The sequence below is a fragment of the Netta rufina genome, assembly GCF_964035555.1.
Source record: "Netta rufina genome assembly, chromosome: 1".
Lineage (NCBI taxonomy): Eukaryota > Metazoa > Chordata > Aves > Anseriformes > Anatidae > Netta > Netta rufina.
In genome coordinates this window covers 99,823,043-99,848,869 of record NC_140123.1, presented here as the reverse complement: position 1 = coordinate 99,848,869, position 25,827 = coordinate 99,823,043, and the positions used below count along the sequence as shown (strand labels likewise).

The following is a 25,827-nucleotide window of genomic DNA, read 5'->3' as shown; positions in this document are numbered from 1 at the left end:
GCAAAAATCCATTTAACATCTGATCATTCAGACAGAATGCTTACAGACTTCCAGCCATGATCTGAATACTGAACATCCAAGGAGCAGGTCTGACTGGTGTCACAAGGCCACAGACCAAAACAAACAAGTAAATCAAACATCTCAGAAACAAACAAAAACAAATGATATATACTTTTTTTATTATTGAATGGTAAACTCCCCAACACAGCTATAACCGGGGCAGCAAGAACCTCGTGACACACAATGATTAACTGCATTAACTGCACAAAGCTCAACATTCTCATACACTCCCAGAGGGAAAACATGAAATCAGCAGCTTACAGTAAGTCTTTGGCTTTATTATTAAGAAAACACAGTGCACGAGACAAAAAATGATATTTTATCTATCTTAAATGGAACCTGTCACGTCAGAACATCACCTGGGTTCTGACTTTTGTGTTGCTGGATTACTGCTATGCTTTGTCAGTGCTACTTTATAAACATGCCCACTACATAGACATACATAAAGTTAGAGCTTGATTTTCTATTCTTCACTAAATCAGAAATCCCACATACTCACATGGGAGTTATACAACTCCTGAAAGCTCCAATCAGGCCCTGAAAGCTGCAATCAGTACAAGCCCCGTAACAGCACTCTAGGTGCACAAGTCTCCCATTGACTCCAGTGGGAGTTTCATGACTGCAGGGGTTGCATAGTTCTGTCAGCAGAACTCACCTCACATAACAGAATTTTCTTAAAATAAGCTGTAAAGGCTAAAGATAAATGTAGCATTTGTGTTACACTACAGACACTGTTTATTGGAAGAAGTCTGCATTTAGTTCTCAAATATCTAAAGTTAGAATATTATTCTACAAACACAGAAAGCACTGGAGCACATGTATTATCGCATTATTTATAAAATTCACAAATTATTACTGATGACAATGCCCAGTTAGTTATAATTCATCCTGAATTTCAGATTAAATTTACAGAATTAGAATTCAGGAGCAAAAAGCAAAACACAAACTAATAAAAGCAAACCTATCATGAAATATGGATGTCTGACAAAATCATGTAGGCGATTAGCATAAACCACGAGGTTCCAGTGTTCCACATTTTCATCTCTGTGGTTCTCTATTTTTCTCATATACACAAATAACTAATTTAAGGCTGCATTTTTAAAGAACAATTTTCTTTCACTTTCAAAGAGATGTAAGTGATGAAAACAGAGAAAATGTTTTTGACAACCAAGCATCTGAATTTCTGAAGCTTTACCAGGCACAGCTTATTTATTATTATTTATTTACTTTTAAAATGTACAGACATCTGTTGACACCAGCAGAATATGCAAGAGGTACCAAGGACAAAACTCTGGTAATTCTTACTGCATTCAGAAATAATATCTGCTACAAACACCTACTAACAGATGAGAAATGCTGGAATAATATTTTCCAGAAAGTACCATTCAGCAATTGGAGAATTATTTTCCCCTACATCTTAAGAACATTTACATGAAGAATGCCTTTGAAGCAAATCATTTGAAGGGATCTCCTGGTACGTTCTGGAGACCCACTGATTGTAACACTTTCATAAATAAATAAAGAACCATCTAAAGAATAATCACGCTTCTTCCTTCTCACTCTTGGAATGCTCCAGAGTCACTTTTTTGTTGTTGTTGTTGTTTTGTTTTTTTTTTTGACCAGGAATTGTATTTTGTACTGAAGATTTTTGTAACCTATTTATGTCCATTTACTCACATATCATGATTGCCTTTAAACTATCTCAGCACTGTGTACTCATCCCTGAAGCCACCTTCTTAGTAATCAAATCTCTCTCAGCATTCATTTTACTATGCTAACTACACAAAAGCTTCAGATCCCACCCCATGTGTGAGGCACATCTTGCAACATTGATTACAGGAAAGAAATCAGAAACAAAAAAATAAATACAAAATACCAGAAGTACAAACAGTATAAAAAGTATAGTATAAACAAAGAGGTTGCATACCATCAGCCTGATGGAGATCAGCTTAAAATTCAAGTACTGATTTAATAGACATTAACATCAAGTAAGATAACCATTACCTAAAGGCGAGGAAAATACATAAAATACTGGCAAAAGGTACAAAAAAACAGCAAACAAAACAACATGTATTTAAATCTTTGGGAAGTCCATGAATATAACACATAGCTCTGATTCCCTAACAGAAGAGATGCATGGCCTTTCTGTAGTTCTCATGAGATCACAGAAAAGATAGGTAAGGAATTATTTGCAATCCTTACATTACCGTATTCCTTGCATTACTTGAAACACTGCAAGTAAGGATCTGAACATGACTTTTCAGGCTGCTTTCTGTATTTTCCTCAGTCATTGACATAGTGCACCAAATAGATCAAAGTATCACCTGGTTTAAGAACAAACTCATGTAGCAGAGATTTGTTAAGATTATTAAGGAAGTTCACATAGATGTTACCTGACATACCCCTGAATGCTGTAGGGTGCGCTGATGGAAGTACCACACTGTTCTTGTTTTGCACTTACTGTTTCTTCATGCATTGTCTTACTGTCTTTAGTCCCTGTCAGACCAGGAGGTCACTGGAGTACATGAACCTTCGTTCTGACCCAGCAGGCACCCAGCAGCAATTTATGAGTTGTTTAATAACTTAAAAAAAAAAAAATGCTGTATTGCATTACTCCTGTTAACTGATCTTCACTGTTTAACACACACACCTTATTTTCTACCCTCTCCCCCAGTCCCTGGGTATTTAGCTTATTTTGCTTTGACCATTTAACATAATTACACAGTATTGACATAATAACATTGAAGTTCTGATTACATCTTTCCTGTTAGAATAAAGAAGAAAATTCATTGTACATGATCAGTACAGAAAGCTGTTCATAGCAAGATGTAGAATTACCTCTCCCTACCTGTTCACATCCCTGTTCACATCCACCTGCAACACTTACTACAAGGATCTCCATACACTGCATTAAGCCTCTTTTTAAATGTCTATTATTTTAATTATAGACCTGACTTCGAACAAGTCAAGTTCAGATGTGGTACAATGGTCTGTGAAGTTAATGGGTTTGCAATTGCTTGCAGCTCTACTGGATATTGTGCACCACATGGTAGTAGCAAGAAAATTGATGGCAATGGTTTTGTTTTCAAACTGAATTGAGATTATGTTCCAAATGGCACTGCTTGGGCAAAGTGATGAGGACAGCAACTCCTTGTATGAGTTATATACACAACTTCCAGGTATGAATTTCAGCTTATAGCCAGTCAAACAACTTGCATTGTTACTTAAGCTACAATTGCAACATAAATACTCAACTTAATATTAGCTAACTGGAGAAGTCATTTTGAGAAGAGAATTTTCCTTCATGACCTTAATATATATTATTCGTAAGCTACAGGGACATTACATTTTACTTTGAATATTTCAGATATGCAAAGTTACTCAACCACCTTTGTCTGCTGTGTAGCAATTCTACTCAAATAATTTGAACACTAAATAAAAACAGTGTACCCTTCAAAAGGCACAAAACAGATTTATGTAAGAAGAAAAATATAGACTGAGCAAATAGAAGAGCCGTTTCTCCCCTCTCCCCCACTTTCGTTCTGGAAAAGTCACTACATCTTAAGTGAAAGTGTTAATGTTTTATGCTTTTTATGGAAAGCTTGTTCTTGAAGGAACACATGCAGGACTTGGATGAGAGGAAATTTATTACAGTCACGCTAGGGAGGAACAAAGAAGCTGACTGAATCCCCGTAATATTTAATGGAGCTTTGCAAGTTTATCTGAACATTTTCCATCCACGAATTGGCCATTTCAAATCACATCATACTTACATCATGGTAAACAGCCATGGTTAACAGCTGTCCAGGCTTACTGAGATTATTTGTTCAAACATGCTTTTAAAAGACTCAATCATCCTGCTTGCAATGCTACTACATTAAAAAAACAGGTGAAATCAAACACCTGCTTATTTATCTTTCAAAAAGAATGTAGAACATGTAAAATATTGTACAAGTTTGTGTTAAATGATAAAAGAGTTATTAAATAGGTAGATACCACATAATGAAGTTTTAGTCGATACACTTAATTGTATAACTCCTTCTCCAAGCAACTTTCATGAGACAGTAAAATAATTGCTTTTAAAGAACTGGCCCAGTTTGGTTCTCATGCAAACAAAAACTTCAGGCAGTGAAAATTATCCTCTAACTAGGATCAGTAGATTTTGGCCACAATGTCTATAGTCATTCTCATATTTAATAAGTGCCTTATAAATGTACCATTCCATGGTAGATCTTACTTGTTGAATGATCTGAGTTGTAGCCTCTACTACTGTGGCATGTCATTAATGATCCACATTTTGATGCATAGAGATGAATTCTGTTACGAAGCTTCCATTTTCCTAAATAATAACAGCACCATAAATAGAAAGTATCATCCCATATCATGCTTCTTCATAAGTGAATGCTGATCACCTCCTGCCACTTCAAGAGATGCTTTCACACACTGCACAGCCTAATCAAAAACCCACTGCAGCTAACTGACTCCTGCTCAGCACAGCAGCCTCTGCATTAGTGCAACCAGCAGCGCTTCCATTAAGTTACTCAAGTGCAGGTCATTTAAACCAGACACAGGGTTCTTGTTAGACAAGGTTTCCTAAAAAGTAAGAATGCATGTATGCATACACAAGCCTTGTTGTTTCCTTTCTACATCATCTTTAAGTAGGTTTTAAAACATGTTCCTCTGCCACTACAAGAAGATTTTAGTATCATAAGCTGTCACCACAAATAGATGTAGTCAGGAAAGTCACTCTGTTCATGTTTTTTTTTTGTGTGTTTTTCTTCCATTCCTCTAACTTTATCATTCCAGGAATTAAAAGTTTGATTCTGATCTCAGCTGCAGTACAGCAAATGCCTTCTCCAATTAATGAAGCCATTCAAATGATAACAAATAACAAAAAAATCTAACCCTATAACAAATAAAAGAAGCTTTGCACCTTTGTTTTTGAAGACCTCATTCAAAATGTTATAGCATGACATCAGAAGCCTGAAGAATACCTTGCCAACTTAACTCTTCATTGTCTTGACATCCTCTAAAAATATCTATATACATGCAACTACAGTATTAAGTGAAACTGAGCTAAAAACACAGTAAAAAGATTTTGTGGAAGACTGCAGAATTATGTTGCTGAAGCTGGACATCCTCAGATTGAGGTAACAGCAGGAAGTACTTTGAATGCTCTACTTATCAATGAAAATTATTGTGAGCTTTAAAAGAGATACCAAAAACTGAGTGATTTCAGTCAATTATCTACCCTAGAAAGCACTAAATATACTAAGGAGGGAAAAAAGAAGACATGGAACAGGACATAATTAATTAGGTCAGAATAAGGTCACAATTAATTGATTGATTATCACAAAGTGATAATACAACGTGCTACATACCAATATGCCTAGATCTAGCATATTGCACCTAAATGGGCCTTCAAATTTGAAGCTATCAGGTAGGTTATCCATAAGGTCTCCCAATTCTCTTCTATTTCCAAATTCCAAGAGCCATCAAAAATCAATTTCAAATGGTCTGTGACATGTAAAACCTTGTGATATGCTTCAAGCATACTGCCCGTACTTTATGAAACTAAGGTGTGCAATTAAAGGGAGAACGAGCAAAACATCTGGCATGTTACTTCATATAAACTATTTAAAATATAAATAGAAGTATAAATCCATATTGTATATCTAGATAAGTCAGTCCTAGTCTTTCAGTAATGGATTTTCAACTCAGACACAAATGACTACATAGTTAGAACATGTGTTTCCCAAAACATCGTATTAACTTGATTATTCTGGAATCAGATGGCACATACTGAATGTAACTGGGGGATTACTGGAATAAATTGGAAGAAAATCAGTAGGCAAACATGAATCATCTGGGAGAAGTGCCTCAAATAAAAAGGTCAATGAAAGGGCAAATAAATACAGCATTTGTTCTCAAATTTATTTTATTTTTAAGAAGGCTGTGAAAGGCAAGTAATACACAAGTTGGTCATAACACCACAGTAACATTCCCACAGATGATAAGAATTAGCTAAATAAATACATGAACCACTTTGCAGGAGAAAGACAGTCAAAATGATACTGTTCAACCTCTTAAAAAAAAATTCAAAGCTTTAGCTCTATAGCTTTATTTTCATACATTTCATGATTTAAAGCCACTGCAAACAATAAAAATCTCTACATAAATCATTTTGTATATAATTACATGGAACAAAACTCCACATATTTCTTAATACATTCTTGAGACAATCTGCTGAACATCCCAGTTTATTTTCAGGCAGATACTTTGACTTTTGTCTTCACTTGAAAAGGAGTTAAATAGGCTAGCTACATAGGAGTTACATCAAACCAAGCATTCTTTTAACACCTTTTTTTGTTTAAGAGTGAAAAGGAGTGAAGGCAGACTGATTTATTTTCATCTTATTGCAGTTGTATAAATCAACTGGTAGCAGAAAATAATAGCTATCTGAAGTTATAAACATTTCAGATTTCAGTTTACAATTAGAGTATAATATAAATAGCACTTAATCCATTGGACAAACTGTGATTGACTTCAAAAATTCCAAATTTCATGTATTCTCTACAAAAAGCAGAAAGAAGCAAGACTTGAGGAAATAACTACGCTGCGGCAAATAAGATGCACCTGGTAGCAACTGTTTTAGAGAACATTCCTTATTAGCAAACAGTCCCTTATAAACAATTGTACACAGAAACTCTGCATCAAAACCAAAAATGAACTTCCTATCAAAGCAGCAAAGAGAAGAAACTTCAAGCTCAATGACTGAATAAGTACTCACTCATACAAATCTTCTGGATGAATACAAAATGGATTAAATCCTGCAAGCGAAACACTTTCTATTGCAGCTTAACAGAAATTTGCTAACCCAAAGAACTGTATATTATGCAGAGTGATAGAAGAAATAGGATTTAGCGATCTGGGAAGGTTTCCATTTCATTCACTCTAAGTCAGTGTCCCCAGACACTGTTAAAAACCAATGAAGTCTACTCTGAGTGTTGTATCACTATACATGCTAAAAGGCAGAGTTACAGAGAGGAGCTTTTTCTTTATCGTTTATTTATTTGTTAAACCAAACCTAATTAATTTGGGGTCTTTCAGTTTGGGTATTTTTTAAATGTTAAGGAAACATACTTTTGTTTTAGCACAACAACATGGCCAGTTAAATCTCTCCCTTGTGATGAAACAAGGAGAAGAAATATTTGGCCTCGGTTGATAATTATGACACTCGTAAGCTCTGAAGTGAGCTGGGTGGGGGGGAGGGGGCTGTCAGCTACTTGCTTTCAAACTGCTCTGATTTTCTGAAATGGCACAAAGTATCACAGCTTCCTTGCCCCAGTCTTAGACCTAACAGCATTTTGCTATGAAAAAGCTTCAGTTATTCTTCATGAAATCTGCTGCAGCTATATGCTCAGAAATGCAAGTCTTCATTCTAAGACTTTCAGTATTTCTGAAGCAAATGATCCAAATCCTGTTACTGGGTTTTTCTCAACTGTCTACATTACCTCTACTTTAACATTAAATAAAATCATAATTATCACATATCAACAGGGTAAGACTCTAGAGTTTCTGGAATACCCTCACAGATTACTTGCATCATTGCAAGAGATCTCAAGATTACTAAGAGGAGGTGTCAAAAAAATGCAAAATAAGCCCCTCACCAAGTCAATGTTATTTTCAAATTAAAAAAACCTGTAGAATCTTCCTCTCCCCTAGCAACCTAAATGGCAATATTTTCCATATGCAGATGTTTCTCCCACTCTTATTTGCTATCCCCTATTGTGGGTTGAGGCTATTTTCCACAGCCTGTGGTCCTGCAATTTCCACAACCACTCAAAAAATCTTACACTTCCCACCTTACAGCTATTCATTTTTTTTTTTTTTATAAAAATACTTTTCTCCATTGAGTTAACACTAATAACTTACTGTCAATATTAGATTTATAGAGCTCTTATCCTCCTCTTTCCATCCCCCTTCCTATCTATCCAGCTATCGTTTTTAAAACTCAGCCTAATGGCACGTCGGATTTCATTCCATTATTCACCCCCTGACGTTTGCGATGCTACGATACCGAAACTATGTAATCTTTCTACACTGCAGTAACCACACTCCACAAAGTAGCTTTCTGCCGCTCCTCCGTGAGGGGAACGGCGGACCACGTCTCCATAACCATTACACACAGGTGGATCAATGGCAAGACCGAAGGATGCTTTTCCCTTCTCCTCCTCCTTCGCCACCCCGGCGATGCTGGAAAGCCTCCGCACCGCTTCTGAATCGCTAATCGGGAGACCTCCTCCAGAGCTCGTCCCGAGGTGGCGAAAGCAGAGAAGTCTCTCGCTGCGAATTGCGAGCATCTGGTGGTTGCTCGCTACTTCTCGCCCAGACAAAATGTCTGCGCGGCAGGAGGTTTGGAGACGAGCTCCTGGAAGGCGGGGGCGCTGGGAGCCGCAGTCCCCACACCTTACTGCTGGGCGCCCCCCGCCCCTCACCCGACGCGGCGGAGCCCGCAGCCGCCCCCCGCAAGGCGCCGGCAGGGCAGGTACCGGGGCGGGACGCCGGCCCCCGCCCCACACCCCCCGCCCAGCCCGGCTCGGTCCAGCCCGGCCCGGTGCCCCCGGCCCGCCGCGGGGCGAGGCCCCGTCCCCAGCGCGGGGCAGCGGCCGGCGCGGCCGTGGAGCTCTGCCGCCCCCTGCTGCAAGGCCGGCCCGAGGGAGCGATGCTCCCCGCTCGCGCGGGGCGCGTTTTCCATCGCTAGCACTGCTATTTCCCCCTGAAATCTCCCCAAAAGCAGCGGGCGAGCGAGGCGGTGCCCTCGGGCGGCGGGCACGGCCCCCGCGGCCGAAACTCGCCGTGGCCACCCCCCTTTAGATCCCCATCCCCACCAAGCCCCGCTGACGGACGCCCCCGCCCCGCGCACCTGCCCCCCGCGGGGCCCAAGCCGCTGCCTGCGTGAGCGCCCCCCGGACGCGGCCGCACCCGCAGCGCCTCGCTGCCGCCCCCGGGGCGAGCCCAGCCGAGCCGAGCCCAGCCCAGCCGGCGCAGCGCGGTGCGGTCGGGGTCCGCCTGGCCGCAGCCGTCAGGGGAAGCCCTGACGGGGACAGCCCCCGGCAGGTGCCTCGCGGGCTCCGCGGCGACACTTCTCGGCGGTGCCCAGCGGGGCGCCCACGCTGCCTTCCCCTCCGACAGACAGCGCGGTCCCCGACAGCGTCTTTCTTATTTTTTTTTTTTTTCTTCGATGCCCTCCCACATTTATCGCCAAAAAAAAAAAAAAAAGGCAAGACCCCGTACGAAGCAGCTAAGTGCACCGAGCAGCTCCCAGTTTTTTTCTTTTTTTCCTCCCTTTCCTCACGAAGGGCTCCTCTCCCCGAGGGCTGTTATAAAAGGGGAAGGGGGCGAATTAGGCAAGTTTGAGGTCCCTTCTAATCCGATTCCAGCGGGACGCAACGCTTCGATTTTTTCTCCGTTTCTTTCTCAGTTACACGCTAACCTGAGCGATGGAGCGAGCCCACGGCATAGGTACGAATTATTCAAAAATGAAAAAAATTAAAAATAAAAAATAAAAAGCAGCAGCAGCCCCGCTCCTACCTTGCCCGCTACTGAGGAGCAATCCGAGCAGGTAGAGAGGCAGGAGGCTCATGTTCAGGAGCTCACGCCGGCGGACAGTTCCAAGTTAGAGGTGCTCAGCCCAGGCCAGCCCCGCCGCCAGCCCCGCCGCCAGCCGCCGCCGCTGCTCCCTCCCTCCCGCCCAGCCCTCCCGGCCGGCCGTGCTGCGCAGCCCCGCTCCGCACCGCTCCGCACCGCGCCGCTCGCCAAGTGGCTGGGGGCGCCGCGCCGCGCCGCACTATATCGGGGAGCCGGCGGCCGCCGCGCAGGGGGCGGGCACACGGCGGCCCGCGCGGATCCCTCCGCCGCACACGCACGGGTGAAACGCTGACGGCCTCAGCGCGATTCCTCCGCCGCGGGCTCGGAGCCTCCCTCTCTCCCCTTCTTGCCTCCCGCCCCGGGGGACGAGGCGAGTCCCGTGCAGCATCCCCGCGGAGGCTGATCCCGCGCCCGAGGGGAGGCAGCCTGAAGGGAGAGGCGGCGGCTCGGCTGCGGAGCCCGGCGGGAAGCCCCAAGTCCCCCGGGAAGGGAGAGCCGAGTGCGAGTGTGGCGCGGCGCACCGAGGGGCTGGCGCGGCTCCGGTACCCCCCGCCGCGTCCCTGCAGCGTCCCCCCAACGGCTGCCCCCCACCTTCCGTTAGGGGACGGCGGGCGCGAGGCGGCCGTGTGAGGGAGCGGCGGGGCGGGGGACACGACATGGCCGCGGCCCCGGCTCCTGCCACTGCCCCTGCCCCTGCCCCTGCGGCGGGTGCCTCTGTCGGTTCGTGGCCTCGCACCTCTGAGATTAGCTGTCCGGGAATTCACCTGCGTTGACTTCTGTTAGTAGCACGGAGGGGAGAAAATACCTCTGCTATTTACGACTGTGTGCGAAATAAAACCAATAAAAAATGAATTGCGTGCCTTCTCGGTGCTTCAGTGCTGTCTCACCTACAGTCTTACTTTGTAAAAACAAAAAGCAAACCCCGCTCATAAGTAGAGAGGTGAATTGTCATCCAGCTTGACTTTGATGAGGTAATTTTTTTTCTTGCATTAATTAAGTTATGGTCTCTAGAGCAGCTTCTACAAATTTGCCACCTTACCACCTGTATGATACATGCAGGGAGATAGAAGTGGATTTATATTAATGTGGAACAGTGGAAGTAGTTAATAAAATATTAATCCACATTAACACACCCCTAATAAATCTTATTTTTTTTCCCTCCCTCTTTTCAGCAGGATTTCAATTTTAGGGAGAGGGAGAGAGACAAGAAATCCTGCTGCATAAAACTTTTACAAATACCATTATTGGTATCTTCAGGTTGACCCGTGCTGCACAGTACTCTTACAAAATTATGAAATATGGGAGGAAGAAATGGTATAGTTAGCAGATCTTGCTGGGATCAACAAGATACATAATTAAAACCCAAAATCTTTCGTCAGAAGAGGTTATTTCAGTATACTTAAGGACAAGAACAGCAAGTGCTGGTTGAGGGGACAGTGAGAGTTTTGTACCATTTCTTGGTGAACCTACACCACATAAATCAGAATGTTATTGCTCAATGATGTACCAAGTGACTCTGCTTTTGAAAGTGAAGATTTTTTTAAGGTATCAAAAAACAAATAGATTTGTTTTCATGTATCCTTAAGTGTGTATGGAACTATAATTCTCCATATCATTCTGGAAATCCAAACTATGGCAGCTTCAGCAAACACTTTTATGTGACAAAAGAATATATATTTAGGAGCAATTCTGTTGAATGTCGGGAGAGATACCTACTTGCAGAAACTTCTGGCTAAGGGCTTTATTTTGGTCCAGAAAAGCACAGCAAAAGAAGGTTTTTTGGTGAAAGAATTTTCCCTTCAGGTAAGAAGGTTCTGTCAGTCACAGCATCCAACTACAGAAATAAACATTGTTAGTGAAGTAATACAGAAGGGTTAAAATAAATATTAGGTAAAACCCCTGAAAGAAATATAAATGAGCAGAAAGCAATAAACGCTCTCTAAGAAGTGAATAAGAAGCCATGATCAAATTTATCCTTGGTTTTAATGTGTTTGGAGCACTACCATCCAGGCCGAAGTGCAAGAAATAGTGTTAATAAATAAAACCAAGTAACTTGTACTCATATCTTATCAGCTAGTATACTCTGCTTTATTAAGGGCCAGAGGCGATGCAGAAGCACCTTGATCTCCACACGTACACAGATGTGAAGACTTAAATCAATGTACAACAGACACTTCACAGACAATACAGAAGGAAGCAGGAAGTCCATTGCCCCATGAAAACTACACATAATAGAAGGAATCGTATTATACCAAGTTTGCTTACTTTAAATCATAAATCTTCATCAGATTCTCATCAAATTTCACCAATGTCCTATGTGAGTGGCCAGTTCTTGCTGCTTTGGCATGGGATGAGAATACTTGCTTCTAAACAAGATTCCTTGTTTGGAGGAGTCTGCTTAACTGTTCGTCTGCAGCAGTGAGCAAAGCCCTCCATGTGGACTGTCCAGGCAATATTACTACAGCATTCAGATAAATCTGACATTAGCACAGTTTCTTGAGGAAGTGGGGAACATCCTCTCTGTCCCTCTGAAGCACCTGGGTTCACCACAACAGAACATGAACAATGGATATAAATCTCAATGATGGTCACATTCCTCTAGTACAACTGCAAGAGAGGAGACCGCACTGAAGGAAGAGGCAGCAGCTGGTTTGTCCATGGGTAGACACATAGCTCCAAGTGCTCTCACACATGCAAACTTTTACGTGGTGGATATATTGCAGGGGTCCCGAGACAGACTAGGGAGTGGAGGGAAGGAAAGGAGATTAGGCGACACTGAAGTATGCAGTGCTTCATTGTTTCTGCTGTTTATGGAACAACTCCTTTGTTCCAGAAGAAAGGTTTGAAAAAAAGTGTATCTTGCTGAACCAGAGCAGCATATCACACTGAGGTCACACAAAAGGAGATTAGAAAGATCCAGAAGTTCTCAGCTTTTCTGTCACCAATATCTATACAGCTCTATAATGCATTTGTGACAATGCATTAAATTAACCAGAAGATGAGCATTTCAAAGTGCTGTAAAACACTAATCTATGCCAATGATGATATGCCTGTAATGCCTGCCATTCTTTGACTAATGGCATTTTTGTTTAAAAAGAATGCTATTTACTGGGGGGACAGGGAGTTTCATGGATGTGCTTAGACAAGGGAATTTCTGGATAAAATCAATGCATAATGAACACTGAATCATAGAATCATTTAGGATGGAAAAGACCCTGATGATCAAACACAATGGCAGAAAACAAGCACACTTTCATGCTATGTAAGTTAAAGAAACGAGACCAGAAATGAGCATCAGTTAGCAATATCCCATATGAACTGCCAAGAGATGCAAAATCAAGGGGTACAGTAACCATTCTACCCAGGTAGTTATTTCAAATGTGGGGAAAATAAATTTGATAGGTTCTCAAAGGAATTACAATCCAGGTCCAGTGACTGAAACAACTTGCCAGAAAAATCTCAGGGGAAAGGAAGGGAAAATATTACATAATATTACACACGTGCTTGATTAATACCTCAGATCTGTAGGGATACCATACTCAGAATTGAAGGGATATCTGTAAATTCCATGTCTTTTATCTGACACACAACAGCCTCAAACTTTCGCATCAGCACAGCTTTTCTACTAAAAAGTTTTACTACCTGTGAAATTAGCAAAAAGACCAGAAGATACAAATAACATATTTTTCCCCCATGTTAGTTATTTGTTTAGCTCAGTGGGATTGCCTATGACAGTAGCCTGGTATGAATAAAGTGGCAGAATTAGGCTCTGGCAACAGAACCGTATTAAGTATCATCGCCGCACTTAAGTCAGTTTACAAGAGCTGGGGATCTGTAAACTTGCTGTGACTGAGCTTGTTTATAAAGAACCATCCCCATGGTGCTTTGCAGTCTAAACAGGAATAGCAAGGATTGCTTTATTTTTAAATTGATTGATGATTGCATGTTCAATGCAAATGTAATTAAATAGAGAAACTTAAATCTTAGTGATGATTTCATAATGGATATTTATACTGAAATACATGTTTCCCAGTGGACACTCAAGTTGCCAAGAGATCCAGCTGGATTTGCTTACTTGTCTTACATAAACTGAAATGTTAAGGAAGTGCCTTAAAGTTAGTTGAGCATTTTAGGGATCTTAGGTAAATCATAGAATCATGGAATTATTAAGGTTGGAAAAGACTTTCAAGATCATCTGGTCCAACCATCACCCTACTACCAATGTCACCACAGGTACAAAGAAAACAGAAGAGATCATATATCTATAAATAAGTGGCAAAGAATTCTGTGCACATCAGCCTGTTCTAGAGCAGCCATCAAATGTTTTGGGGACAGAAAAGGAGAGAGAAAAGGAAAAGAGAAAAAAATAAAAACAAAACAAACAAACAAAAACAGAAACACAGTATCTTGCGCTTTCAAGAAAACACTTTCTGCAGACAGTTAGGGTAATTTTCAGAGGTGCTCATGAACCATATTGCTGATCAACTCCAAAGTGAGTAATTATCCCAAATAGAATGCTTTCCTATGAACACAGAAAACACAATTAAAGTGGCACTACGATAAATTATACAACAGTGAATAACAGCATTGTTGTGGTGAGGAAATGATGCGCAATAAACAGAAGACAGTTTCATAAATGTTTGCACCACTATTACATTTCAGGTTCTTAACATCTTATAAAGACTTTTATAAAGATCTAAAATTACTACAATTTTGAATTAAAATTTTATGAGAAAGAGTCAAAAAACTGTTTCCATTCTCTTTCAAGTGGCTTTAAATAAGGAATTCTCCATCCCGTTAGAGAAACTTAAAATGATCTTGAGATTATTCAGATACTAAGAATAGACTCATGGATTTTGTGTAAGGAGGATAATTTCCTGTATCTCTCTTAGAAGTGAATAATGACAAGGGCATGTGCAAAATTATTTTTTCCAGGTAAAGCTGACTGCTTAATTCTTAAAGACAGCGAGGTTGCTTGAGTACAGTGTGCTAATTTGATTACAATATAAAACATTGTGCTGACAAAAGAAATCAATAAACTGAAGTTATATGTCTGAAGGAAATATTGTATCCTTTTGCATCTAGTGCAGCAAAAGCAGCACTTGGCAGATGAGACAAAGCAACTGATCTGAATTTTAAGGACAAAAATTTCATATCTTCCAGGTTACTGCAGTTCTAGGTGTGTGACTGTATTCCTTGGTTCCGATCAGTCACTTAAATAACTAGGAACTCTCAACAGCTATTATCCAGTCACTGTCAAGTTCAGACACTTAAGCAGGATTATGGAAACATTGATCATTTCAACTGAGGATGAAACTGCCAGTGCTTGGGTGCTCCACTTGGCTCAATTATAACTTCCTACATTTTCATCTATATGGCAGTTGTGTGCTTTACCTCTTTTACAGGCTACTTATTGTGTACAACCATCCTGCCCCCATTTTTTTTTCATGCTAGCCTTCTTTTATGTTAGGTAGCTGTGTTTATTTTGTACAATTTTCAGGGTAAAGTTTGCTTTCTTGTTTTTTTTTTTTTTTTTTTTTTTAATATCTGGGAATGTTGTGGATGTGATTAAACTATGTTTTATGAATTACTACATTTCCTTAGCTCATTGGAACTGTCTCCCTCTTAACTGACAAGTGTAAACACCTGCTTTTGATAGACTGGGTTACTGAAGTCCCACCAGCCACTTGTTACCATTTCTTAGGTTAACAGAATTACCAGATCATGCAAGAACTAATGTCTGGTGTAGTGCAGTATCAGTTAAGTTAAATGAAAGGATCTTCAGGAATATTTCATTAATGCAGCAGATGGGACAACAAGGTTTGCTGACCTTAGCCAAGATGTACAGAAAATATTTCATCATGTCAAATATAAAAGAATGGTTGCTACATGTTAAGAACTTGAAGGGAACGTTTTTTTTAAAGAGCTTTTGTGTGTGCAAAAAACAGACCTGTCTCAACTGCTGTTCTGTGACTGTGAAACTTGTTCACAGAAATGCTTAGAATCATCACAAATTACAGAGACATTTGGAACAAAATGTAAATCAAACTTATTCAGCCATCCATACTTTCATTAACAGCAAAGACCAATATAAACTCAGACCAAAGAAATAAAAGCTATCTATAGAATGTGAAATTAAATATGAAGTGGAAATTAGAAAGTTTATGAATACCTTTGAGTTACACTTCTATATTCTGATGATATGCCACACATATAAAATGCTGCCCAGATTAAATAGATTCACAGCAATATGACTATCCTGGATCCATCTCATTGCTCCCGTTATCACTGGAACTGGGTATTTACTGACTTAATCTCATGCAAGTGGGAAAGGAGGTATGATGGCTGGATGTCAACAGCCAGTGAAACTTTTGTGGCAGTCTTAGAAATACATAAATAGAACTTGAGGGAAGGAACAAACCATATCAAGTATATTAATTTCTCAAAGTGGTAAAAGAACTGGATCCATAACTTCAGTCATCAATACGGAGGAAAGAACAAGCTGATTTTAGTTGTGAATTCAGGAAGAGATTATCGAATAAACAATGAGCCAAAAGAGCCAAAAGAATGTGGATTTTAACCCCAGACTGCTATAAAGACCTGATCTTTAAAAGGCATAGTTAATATCAAAACAAATCTTTTATTTAATTTCAGACCCACAACATCAGAAGATCTTGTTCTTGAGGAGACATCTACTTCTTTGCTGAAATATTCTGAGATCCTGACGTGATCTAGCCTTTTGATACAGCAAACAGTTTCAAAGGTCAGCCGTGTTGGTTACACAACATTTTCTTTAATTAGTTTTAAATTTGATAAGATGAATTTTGAAAGATAAGAGTTCTCAGTTTGGTTTCTCTAAACACTGCATTATAACAATAAACATCTTTCTGTCTCTTTTCTAAATAGGGTGATCCCAATTTATTTGTTATCTCACCTGCTTTTCTTCCTGTCTTTCTAATATGTCTTTCATTATCCTTCAATGTCTACTATAACTCTTAGAGATGAAAGGAATTAAGGACAGTACTACAGATGAGAATGAACTCCTGATTTATAGTGAATCTATAGTGAATCATTTTTACATTCCCAGATAATTTTTTTTGGACAGCAAGTACTTCAGTCACCTTTCAAATTACTACACAGATAGATCAGATAGATTGCAATACTGCACATTTCTGTTATCTTTCATGTTACTTAAACCATACAAAAAACAAAAAACCAAACAACAACAACAAAAAACAACAACAACAACAAAAAGCTTTGGAAAAAAAAAATATATATATTTCCAAGACCCTTGAGTAGAATTCACACATCCCTTTTCATCGCTTTATTGTTCAGATTTTCAATTTAAATAATAAATGCTTTCTAATAAATAACCACTTAACTTGGCAAAAATCAAGGAGTTACAAAGTTTGTCTTAAAAAAAGATGGGGGGAGGGAGGACGGCGAATTTGGCATTGTTAAGGAAATCTATATAATCTATATTATCCAAAGTACCTTAACAGAACTAGAACCTTGATTTGGAGATATGTAATTTTCCAGAGCTTTTTTCAGCTGTTCAAAAAATTTCTTTTTCCTACATTAACAGAGTGTGGTACATCAGGAACAATAATTATGGAGCAGCACAGCTTGTAGAACACTAAAAAGTTCTCTGGGCACACAAACACTCAGTTATAAAGATATTGAACTTGAAACAGGGAAGCAAGAAAACCCCCAATGTCCTATAGATATATTCTTTAGAATCATACTGAAAAAAAAAATGCCTAAAATAATAACATACTTGGTTTTACAATGTGTTTGCTTGTGTCTTTTTATGATTTATTTCTTCTGCATTGATATAAAGTTATGAAAAACAATGAAGTACAAAATAAATTTTGAAATAGATTTTTTTCCACCAATTTTAATTGAGCTAAAATTTGACTACTTTTAAGATTACATGAATAATTATTCTAATATGTTGGTTTGTGGTTTCAGTATTACATCTGGGAATTTTATTGTACAAGGAAACTTTTTCCACAGGTCTATCAAGCTGAAAATTTGAGCTAGGGAATCCAGCCAGGGAATTAATTTTAAAATGTATGAAAGCCTAAATTTTCCTAACTAAATATTTTATGTGAGCAGACCTCAACCTTCACAGAGCCTGATTGGCCCTGTGAAAGCGCAAAGATCTCTTTCTGCTGAAATACTTGTAAAATGAGGTCATCAAACAAGATCTAGTTTCCAGGTGTTTTGGTTTCTGTTTTCAGGTACACATGATGCCTCTGCATATATTCAGGCTCTTTAAATTTGGACTATTCAACAGTGATAGTTTGCCACTGTCAGGTAGCATGCCACTAAGCAGCTGGAAGCACAGTAAATAAGATCTATACACAGAATTAAGCTCAGGTCATCCTTCTGGCAATTTCTGCAGTAATTTAGATACAGCATGTAACATTATTTTAAAAATTGTTCACAACTTCTGGGGTAGAAGCTTCTGATCTCTAGATACATTCTTTGAAAATAAAAATAACATTTTAGGGTCTCACAGTTGCCATCAACAATACATGGTGCTGCAGAATATTTACATTACTGCAGAGAAGCATGATTGTCAGAGGGAAAACAAAGAAATCTTGTTTTTCTCTTTCATTTTTTTTTTTTTCAAAAAAAAAAAAAACAAACTATTGTGCCAATAACACCGATGAAATCATCAGTTATATTTTTGACAAGCAAGAGAAATCAGTGTACTGTATATATTGCTGAGCTGACTTGTACTTCATAGGAGTAAGAAAGGAAAGAGGGTTGAGAAGGATCAATATTTGTCAGAAAAAGGAGAGTTAGAAAGGGAGAAATATTATATAAGGCATTATTTTTTTTTAATATTATTTTTCTTGAGGGTTTTCTGTTTTGTTTGTTTGTTTGTTTGTTTGTTTAATTTAGCAGCTCAGCAGAACATAATGAAAGCCTATAGCAAGAATTAAGAACTGTTTTAGGACTGGGTTGTTGTGTACTTCCAGAAATACTGGGGAGCGAGACCCATGGAAGGGGTATAGAAATAAAGAGATTTGCCTCCATGGCATTGTTTGCTTTGGACCAAGGGTACTGCCTGAAGTAAAAGTCATTTTTTGACTTGGGAATATCCATGTTGGTTGGGAAAGATCATAAAGGATCCTACACTAAGTTTTCATCAAAGTTTAAACTTACAGCAGAAGCAAAGAAGGCAACTAGGCTCAGAAGGCTTTGAGGGTCCTGATGGACACCAAGCTGACCAGGAGCCAGCAATATGCCCTCATGGCCAACAACTTCCTGGGCTACATTATGCAAAGAGTTGCCTCTGGTATGTGAAAGAAGGCCAAGAGAGATGGGGGTATTTGGCACATCAGTGGTGCCCGGTGATAGAGCAAGGGGAATGAACTGAAATAAAGGGAATTCAATTTAAAATTCTGAAAAATCTCTTTACTGTGAGGAAGGTCTAATAACAGAGAGAAGCTGTTGAATCCCCATCCTTGAAGCTATTCAAAAGCTGACTGGACTGTCTTGGGCAATCTGCTCTGGCTGACCCTGCTTGTTCAGGGGTGTTGGACCAGAGGATCTCAGGAGGTCCCTTCCTGCCTCAAAGATTCTGTGATTCTGTGACTCTATCATATGAATCCCAAGCTACAAGAGAGAGAAAGCTTTAAGTCTTTCTGCAGTAGTTTTCTTTCCTTTAGCATCTTAGTTGCCTTAGGAACCTTTTCTCTTATTGACTGACTTCTTTGAGGCTACAAGTAGCAGCCATAGAGGGTTAAAAGAGGTGTTCATGGTTTTTCATTTGAATTAATTGCCAACTAAATCTCCACTTGAAAACATTTAAGCACATGAAACATTAAAGTATTTATTCCTTCTTTTTTTTTTTTTCTTTTTTTTTTCTTTTTTCTTTTTCTACTTAATAGCATCCTTGTTGTGAAACTCCAAGCCATTGTGTATATAATGATCAGTATGAACTCTTGAGGTGCCTCTTATATGCATGAAGAATTAAAAAAATAATAGTAATTATTAATAAGCTCCAGGAAAACTGGTACTTATTAAAAACAAACAAAACCAAAAAATAAGGAAAAAAAAAAACACTAGAGAACTAGTAAAGAAGAGGGAATGACTCTGATTCAGGCCAGTTATATTATGTACTGGGGATGTCACATTAAAAAGTTACAAAGTTACCCTTATCAGTTCACGCTGTCTGTAGCTCCAGTAGTAAAATAATTTGGAGAGATTCTTATGGAGAATTATTAGATATCGGAACCAATATTCTATACTCTTTGTTTGCTCTCATGAGATTGCTCTAACCAAACTAACTGATGGGCTTGGGCAATCAGCCTTATCTCATGTTTTATTGGCCACTGCACAATCAAACTCTTTCAGGGTGATTCTTTAATAAAGGCCAATAGATTTAGTTGGTTTTGACCCTAATGTCCATATCCAAATCCATTTCTGTTATTTCTATATATTATTTTTTCATTCCCCCTCTTCGCTCCACCTCCCCTCTTTTTAAAGCTCTTTGGATGAGTTGTTAATTGTGCTCATGGTATTTTCCTTTAATAGTCCTTATTATAATGTTGTTGTTTTAACATCCTTTGATGCTCATAAAAGTATAATTTGACTGCTATTTGTGATTACATTTCATGTTTGTTCTTTATTTTTATAATTCTGCAGATCATATTTTGGCCAGACTTTAACATGAACCAGTAACACAAAATATTTTTATGCCTCAAATTATTATCCACAGTGCTGAAATGGATACTGAACTGGAGCACACACTTTCGAAGAAACTTCCTGATGGCCTTGGGATGGAAGAAATAGCTTCTTACTCTCCGTAACAAGGACAGGAAATTCACTGAACATGTTTTATACGCATGTATAGAACTAACACGTATAATCATGTGCTGGAGATGGCGTGGTGATTCTAGTACAGCTCTTGTTCATATGTTGGGGTAGCTCTGTAGTATATGAAAACACAAAAAGAATTCTAGAAATCTTAATTGGCCACAGTATTAACATATTTTAAGATATTTTAATAAGTATCATAACTATGTTTGAAGAAATTTCATTAACAGTACATGTGACTTGAAGCCAAACTTCCTATGTCTCTTACCCCATTTATTTAAATCAAAAATAACCATAATCCTGACAGCTAGTAATATATTGTACAATGGCACTGAACCTTTCCTGGTTATTTTATTGCCTTTGCTTTCAGCATTTCTATTTGGGAGTCAGCTTGAAGGAATTATTTTGGATCAGTGTTTTAATTCTGTTCTGAATATGATTTGGAAATATGGACTTGGATTTTGCTTTCTGTGATAAAGCAAAACCTCCTGTGGTCCAAAGTGTGATTTCAGACTTCATGCTTTTCGCAGTAAATAAAATTTGCAGAGCGAATGGTGCTTCTTCATACATAACCCTTCCCACCAATGTCAACAAAGAAGACGTTCTCTGAGGAATCCTCAGTTCTCAGCTTTTTGAAGGAAAAGAGAAGGAAAATGCTGGAGGATTTGCTTTTGCTTTGGCTTTACCTAGAAGGTTTACAAGAATGTATTACTGACACCCATATGTAAAACAATGCAACCTTGTACTGGTAGTGTACTTATTTTTTTCTCATTTCTCTCTCTTTTTTTTTTTTTTTCCTCCCAGGGAAAGAAAAAAAAAAAGTGGGGGAAAGAGTCATGCAAATACCCCTCTTTTTTTTTTTTTTTTTTTTTTTTTCCTAATGTTGAAAACATTTCATCTAACTTTTTTAAGTGCAAAGTTTTAAGAGCAAAAATACTAATATAGGAAAAACATTATTTTGACAAAATTATGAAAGTAAATAGAGAGACAAGACCTCTAGTAAGTTAAGATTTTATGTATGTTTGGGACTTCATAATAGTTTCACTTAAGAGTCTACAATTCAAGCAAAGTGAGTATTTCACATGTACTTCTAGTAATATGCTGAGAGGCAAATGACTCCTAAATAACTGACTATAAGTACATATCATCATAGTGTTTGAAAACCCTCAATTTGGAAGAAAGATACCTTTCCCCTTAGGATTAACAGATGCTGATGTATGGAGAAAGGTACCCTTGAACAGGGAAATAGATCTTAAATTTGATCCTAGTTCTTGTCAGGTTTCTTATAAGTTTTATTCCTGGAATAGAGAGTACCACAATCTAGATATGATTCACCAGAAAAACCTACTTGGTGCATTTTTTAAAATCTTTCCAGCTTTCACTGCAGACTTGCGGTGGAGTTTTTGCTTGGAGTAAATTGCAAATCATCTAAGCAAAAAACAATTAGGTCAGAAAAGACCTCCAGTGGTCATGTAGTCTTCTTGGGACTTTATCAAGGTTATTTCTGTATTATTTATCCATTTGTAGTCAATTCAATGGATGTCTCAAAAGTCTCCAAACCAGCAGTATATAGTCTTGTATAAGTAATAATTTACAAAAGCAATAGCTGATAGTTACAGATATTCTTGTTCACATTCATTTGAAAAATCTCTTTAAGTTTCCAGCTTTTGCAAAAATTATGTCAACAAATTTGACAAGGTTGTATAAGAAAGTATTGCCTTTTTTTTTTCATTTTGAAATGGTATATATCTAATTCTATCAAATATAAACGATATTGCACATTAACTTTAAAACCTAACTCTACCTTAACTCTGATTTACCCTGCCTTCCCCTGTAATGCATATGTTATTGCAAAGACTATATTTTCTCTTGTTTGAAAGTACCTGTGTTTTTATATTGATCTATGAAAAATCAAAAATATGCTTACTGGTAAAATAGTCAGACTTAAACTTCCCCAAACAGCATCATGTCAAGGAAGGTTGATTATTAGAGGCATCTGGAGGTATGACAGTCTGAAAAACAGGACCAAGCACTCCAGTGTTACAGTCAAAGAAGATATTGCAACCGTACAAAAGGTCTGACTTTCTCAAAATGCAACTAAGTCATAGCCAGGATATTTTTTAATTAATGAAAAGCAGGAAAACGTTTTTACAGCTGACAAATTAAAGGGGTAAAATTAACCTACAAGCAAATATTTTATATTGGATTAACTTTATAAAAGAAATTACTCAAGTGGTGATTCAATAAAACGTATAAAAATAAAAGAAAAATAGCTTATTTCATTTAACAGTATTAATTAGATGCCTTACACCTCCAAAAAACTATAACTCACCCATTGGCCAAAACAGTTCAGATTGTCATACTGAAGAGCTGGAATCCTGCATCTTGTTTTAGTCAATAAAAAGGACAGAGCACCCACCATTTATAAGAGTATGAACCCAACATTCCACCCAACATGATTTCAGTTCTTGTGTATGACTCAGCAAATGGGCCTTTATCTTAATGAGATTTGTGCAAATGAACCCTTATTTATGTTCCAGAACACTAATTAATTTTAAATGACAAGATGAAGTTTTAAATTAAAAAAAAAAAAAAGGAAAAACTGATGCAATTGAACAAAAAACAGTTTTGGGGAGATTTCTATCTGTGCGTGGTGGGCTGCTATTTTAGTATACTAGTACACTATCTTTCTGCTAAGGAATACTATAGCAAAGAACAAAAGAGGTATGTTTTGCTTCAGCTGTGAGCCCAGAGATTGTGAGGTCCCATTTGCAAGGACATGTTTTATTGCCTGAAATGAAAGAAACAGGAAGAAAACATAAAATAGTCAATTAAAACCAAATTCTTCTGTTTGCGTCTGGCCTGCTTGATGGGAGCTGGATGTCCTGCAACTGACGTTAACAATTGCTACCACTATACAAATAACTCTACTTCTCTACATTCCTCTAATCCAAGAGATTAATAAAATGTAAAGAAATTTAAACAAATTCCATATAGCTGGTGGTAAGAGGGAGAAAAATAATCAGCTGAAATATGTTAATGCTTGAATAAGAAAAGTGGGCTTGTGACTGCTGGGGTCATTTTCAAGAAGGTTTCTTGGGCATGCAGTGCAACATTGTTTTCCTTCACATAGAATTTTCACACTGTTTTAAGGGCACTCTTCAACTATCAGTTATAGGAATGATATGTTGAATTCCCTGAACTGTGTGCAGAATGTTTATTTCTTAGAATTATATTAGGCTTTAGCACACAAACAAAACAGGTGATTGCCAAAGGCATGATAATATTAAAAGCAGCAAAGTGTTTACTGACTGTTTGAAAGAGAAACTGCACTCCATGAAGATTACATTTTCTTTAATTTCTTCTTGGCAGTGAAAATTTGAATTGAAGCTGGTTTGAGGAGTAGATAGAATAGTGAGAGAAAGAAAAGACAAGACATGTTTAGATACTCTTTTGTGTTTATCTGTTACACGACAGAATGATTCATTTTAAGTAGCATATCGATATTTCATTAGACACTCAGAAACACGATTTTTAACACTTAGTAGAAACATGCTGTATTAGTCTATTTCATCTATTACTGAAGAATTATCTTTACAGAAAATACTTCTAGAATACAGCTGTACACACATTACAATCCTATACTATCTATTCAGCATTGATCTATTTAGGTAGACAGAAATATGCATATATGTATTTGTGCCTTCATGTGCTTTTATGTGTACAGCTTTTTATTTATAAATGGTACATAAATAAATATGTATATATGTACACATATAGGGAAGTATATATTTACATCAACACTCTCTCTGTTCGTATATGGACTGGATTCTGGAAACATTAAAGTGATTCAGGTGGATTTTCTTGGAAGGGCCTCTTTTGGCTACTTATGACTCCAAAAAAATCCTGCAGGAGGATGATACCTATACTTCAGCATAGCTGCTAATCAGGTACATGGAAACTGCTCCTCAGCTTCCCCACATAGCCCTGTGAACCAGGCCACAGATAACTAATAGCCTAGAGACTGCTTTGATGTTTGTAGCTGCCATAATCACACATGACCATAAACGTTAAAATTCTAGGTCCAAAGAGATTTACACGTAGCCTCCTTTACACTTTATCAGATGTAGAAGTACAGTGAATAAATCCTGTATTTTAACAAATGACATAAATGAACTTTGCCTTATGCTATATAAAATGTAGTATCGTGGACTAATATACATGTATAGAGCTGTTAGGAGAACTGTGGGGAAATCATCTCTAAGAAGAACCTCACATTACTTCTTCAGAGTTTTAGACAGTTTCTCATCAAAGCTCAAGTAACACTATAAAAAAGATTTAAAAAAGACAATGCCTCAGTAACCACATTGAGCATCACTTTCTTCTCCACTTCTACTTCGCCAACAATTTTACCTAAAAACAGTGGCTGTAGAAGGAGAATCTTAAGCCCCATTATCAAAAAAGGGGAAAAAAAAGAAGGCCCAGAAAACTACAGGCTGCTCAGTCCCATGTCTGTGCCCAGAAAAAACACAGAGCAGATCCACTTAGAAACTATGCTAAGGCACATAGAAAACAAAGAGGTGATTGGTGACAAGCTAGAATGGCTTCACTAAGGGCAGATTGTGCCTAACAAATCTGGTGGCCTTTTATGACAGGGTTCCATCATTGGTGAATAGGGGAAGAGCAACTGACGTCATCCACCTGGGCTCGTGCAAAACATTTGACACTGCTCTGCATGACATCCTCATCTCCAAATTAGAAAGATGTGGATTTGATGCATAGACCACTTGCTAGTTAAGGAATTGTCTCAGTGGTCTCACTCATAGAATTGCAGTGAATGGCTTGATGTCCAAGTGGAGACCAGTGATGAGTGGTGTCCTTCAGGGGTCTTTAGTGGGACTGGTATTATTTAACATCTTTGTTTATTATTTGACATCTTTGTTGGTGATATGGACAGTGGGATTGTGTGCACCCTCAGCAAATTTGATTATGTCACCAAGCTGAGTTTTGCATTGGACATGCTGGAGGGAAGGATTGTCATCCAGAAGGATGGCTCAAGAGGTTGGTTCATATGAACAACATGAGGATCAACAAACACAAGTGCAAGGTCCTGCACATGGGTTCAGGACAAACCCAAGCATGAACACAGGCTGGGTGATGAATGGACAGAGAGCAACCCCATGGAGAAGGACTTGTGGGTCGTGGTGGATGAAAAGCTCAACATGAATAGGCAATGTGCTCTTGCAGCCCAGAAAGCCAACTATATCCTGGGCTGCATCAAAA

The 25,827-nt window shown here is 38.6% G+C and overlaps 1 protein-coding gene across 1 annotated transcript in view; it reads right to left on the bottom strand.

The window, feature by feature from the left end:
- NCAM2 (neural cell adhesion molecule 2) overlaps positions 1-9,965 on the bottom strand; it is a gene marked incomplete at its 3' end in the record, with an annotated part of 282,431 nt that extends 272,466 nt beyond the window's left edge. Inside the window, exons 1-2 of the mRNA XM_084305716.1 lie at positions 9,858-9,965; positions 9,655-9,757 (exon numbers count right to left, since the gene is read on the bottom strand). Coding sequence (XP_084161842.1) covers positions 9,655-9,706 — 52 coding nt within the window. The 5' untranslated portion in view covers positions 9,707-9,757; positions 9,858-9,965. The remainder of the gene's footprint in view (positions 1-9,654; positions 9,758-9,857) is intronic.
- Between the last annotated feature and the right edge of the window lie 15,862 nt (positions 9,966-25,827).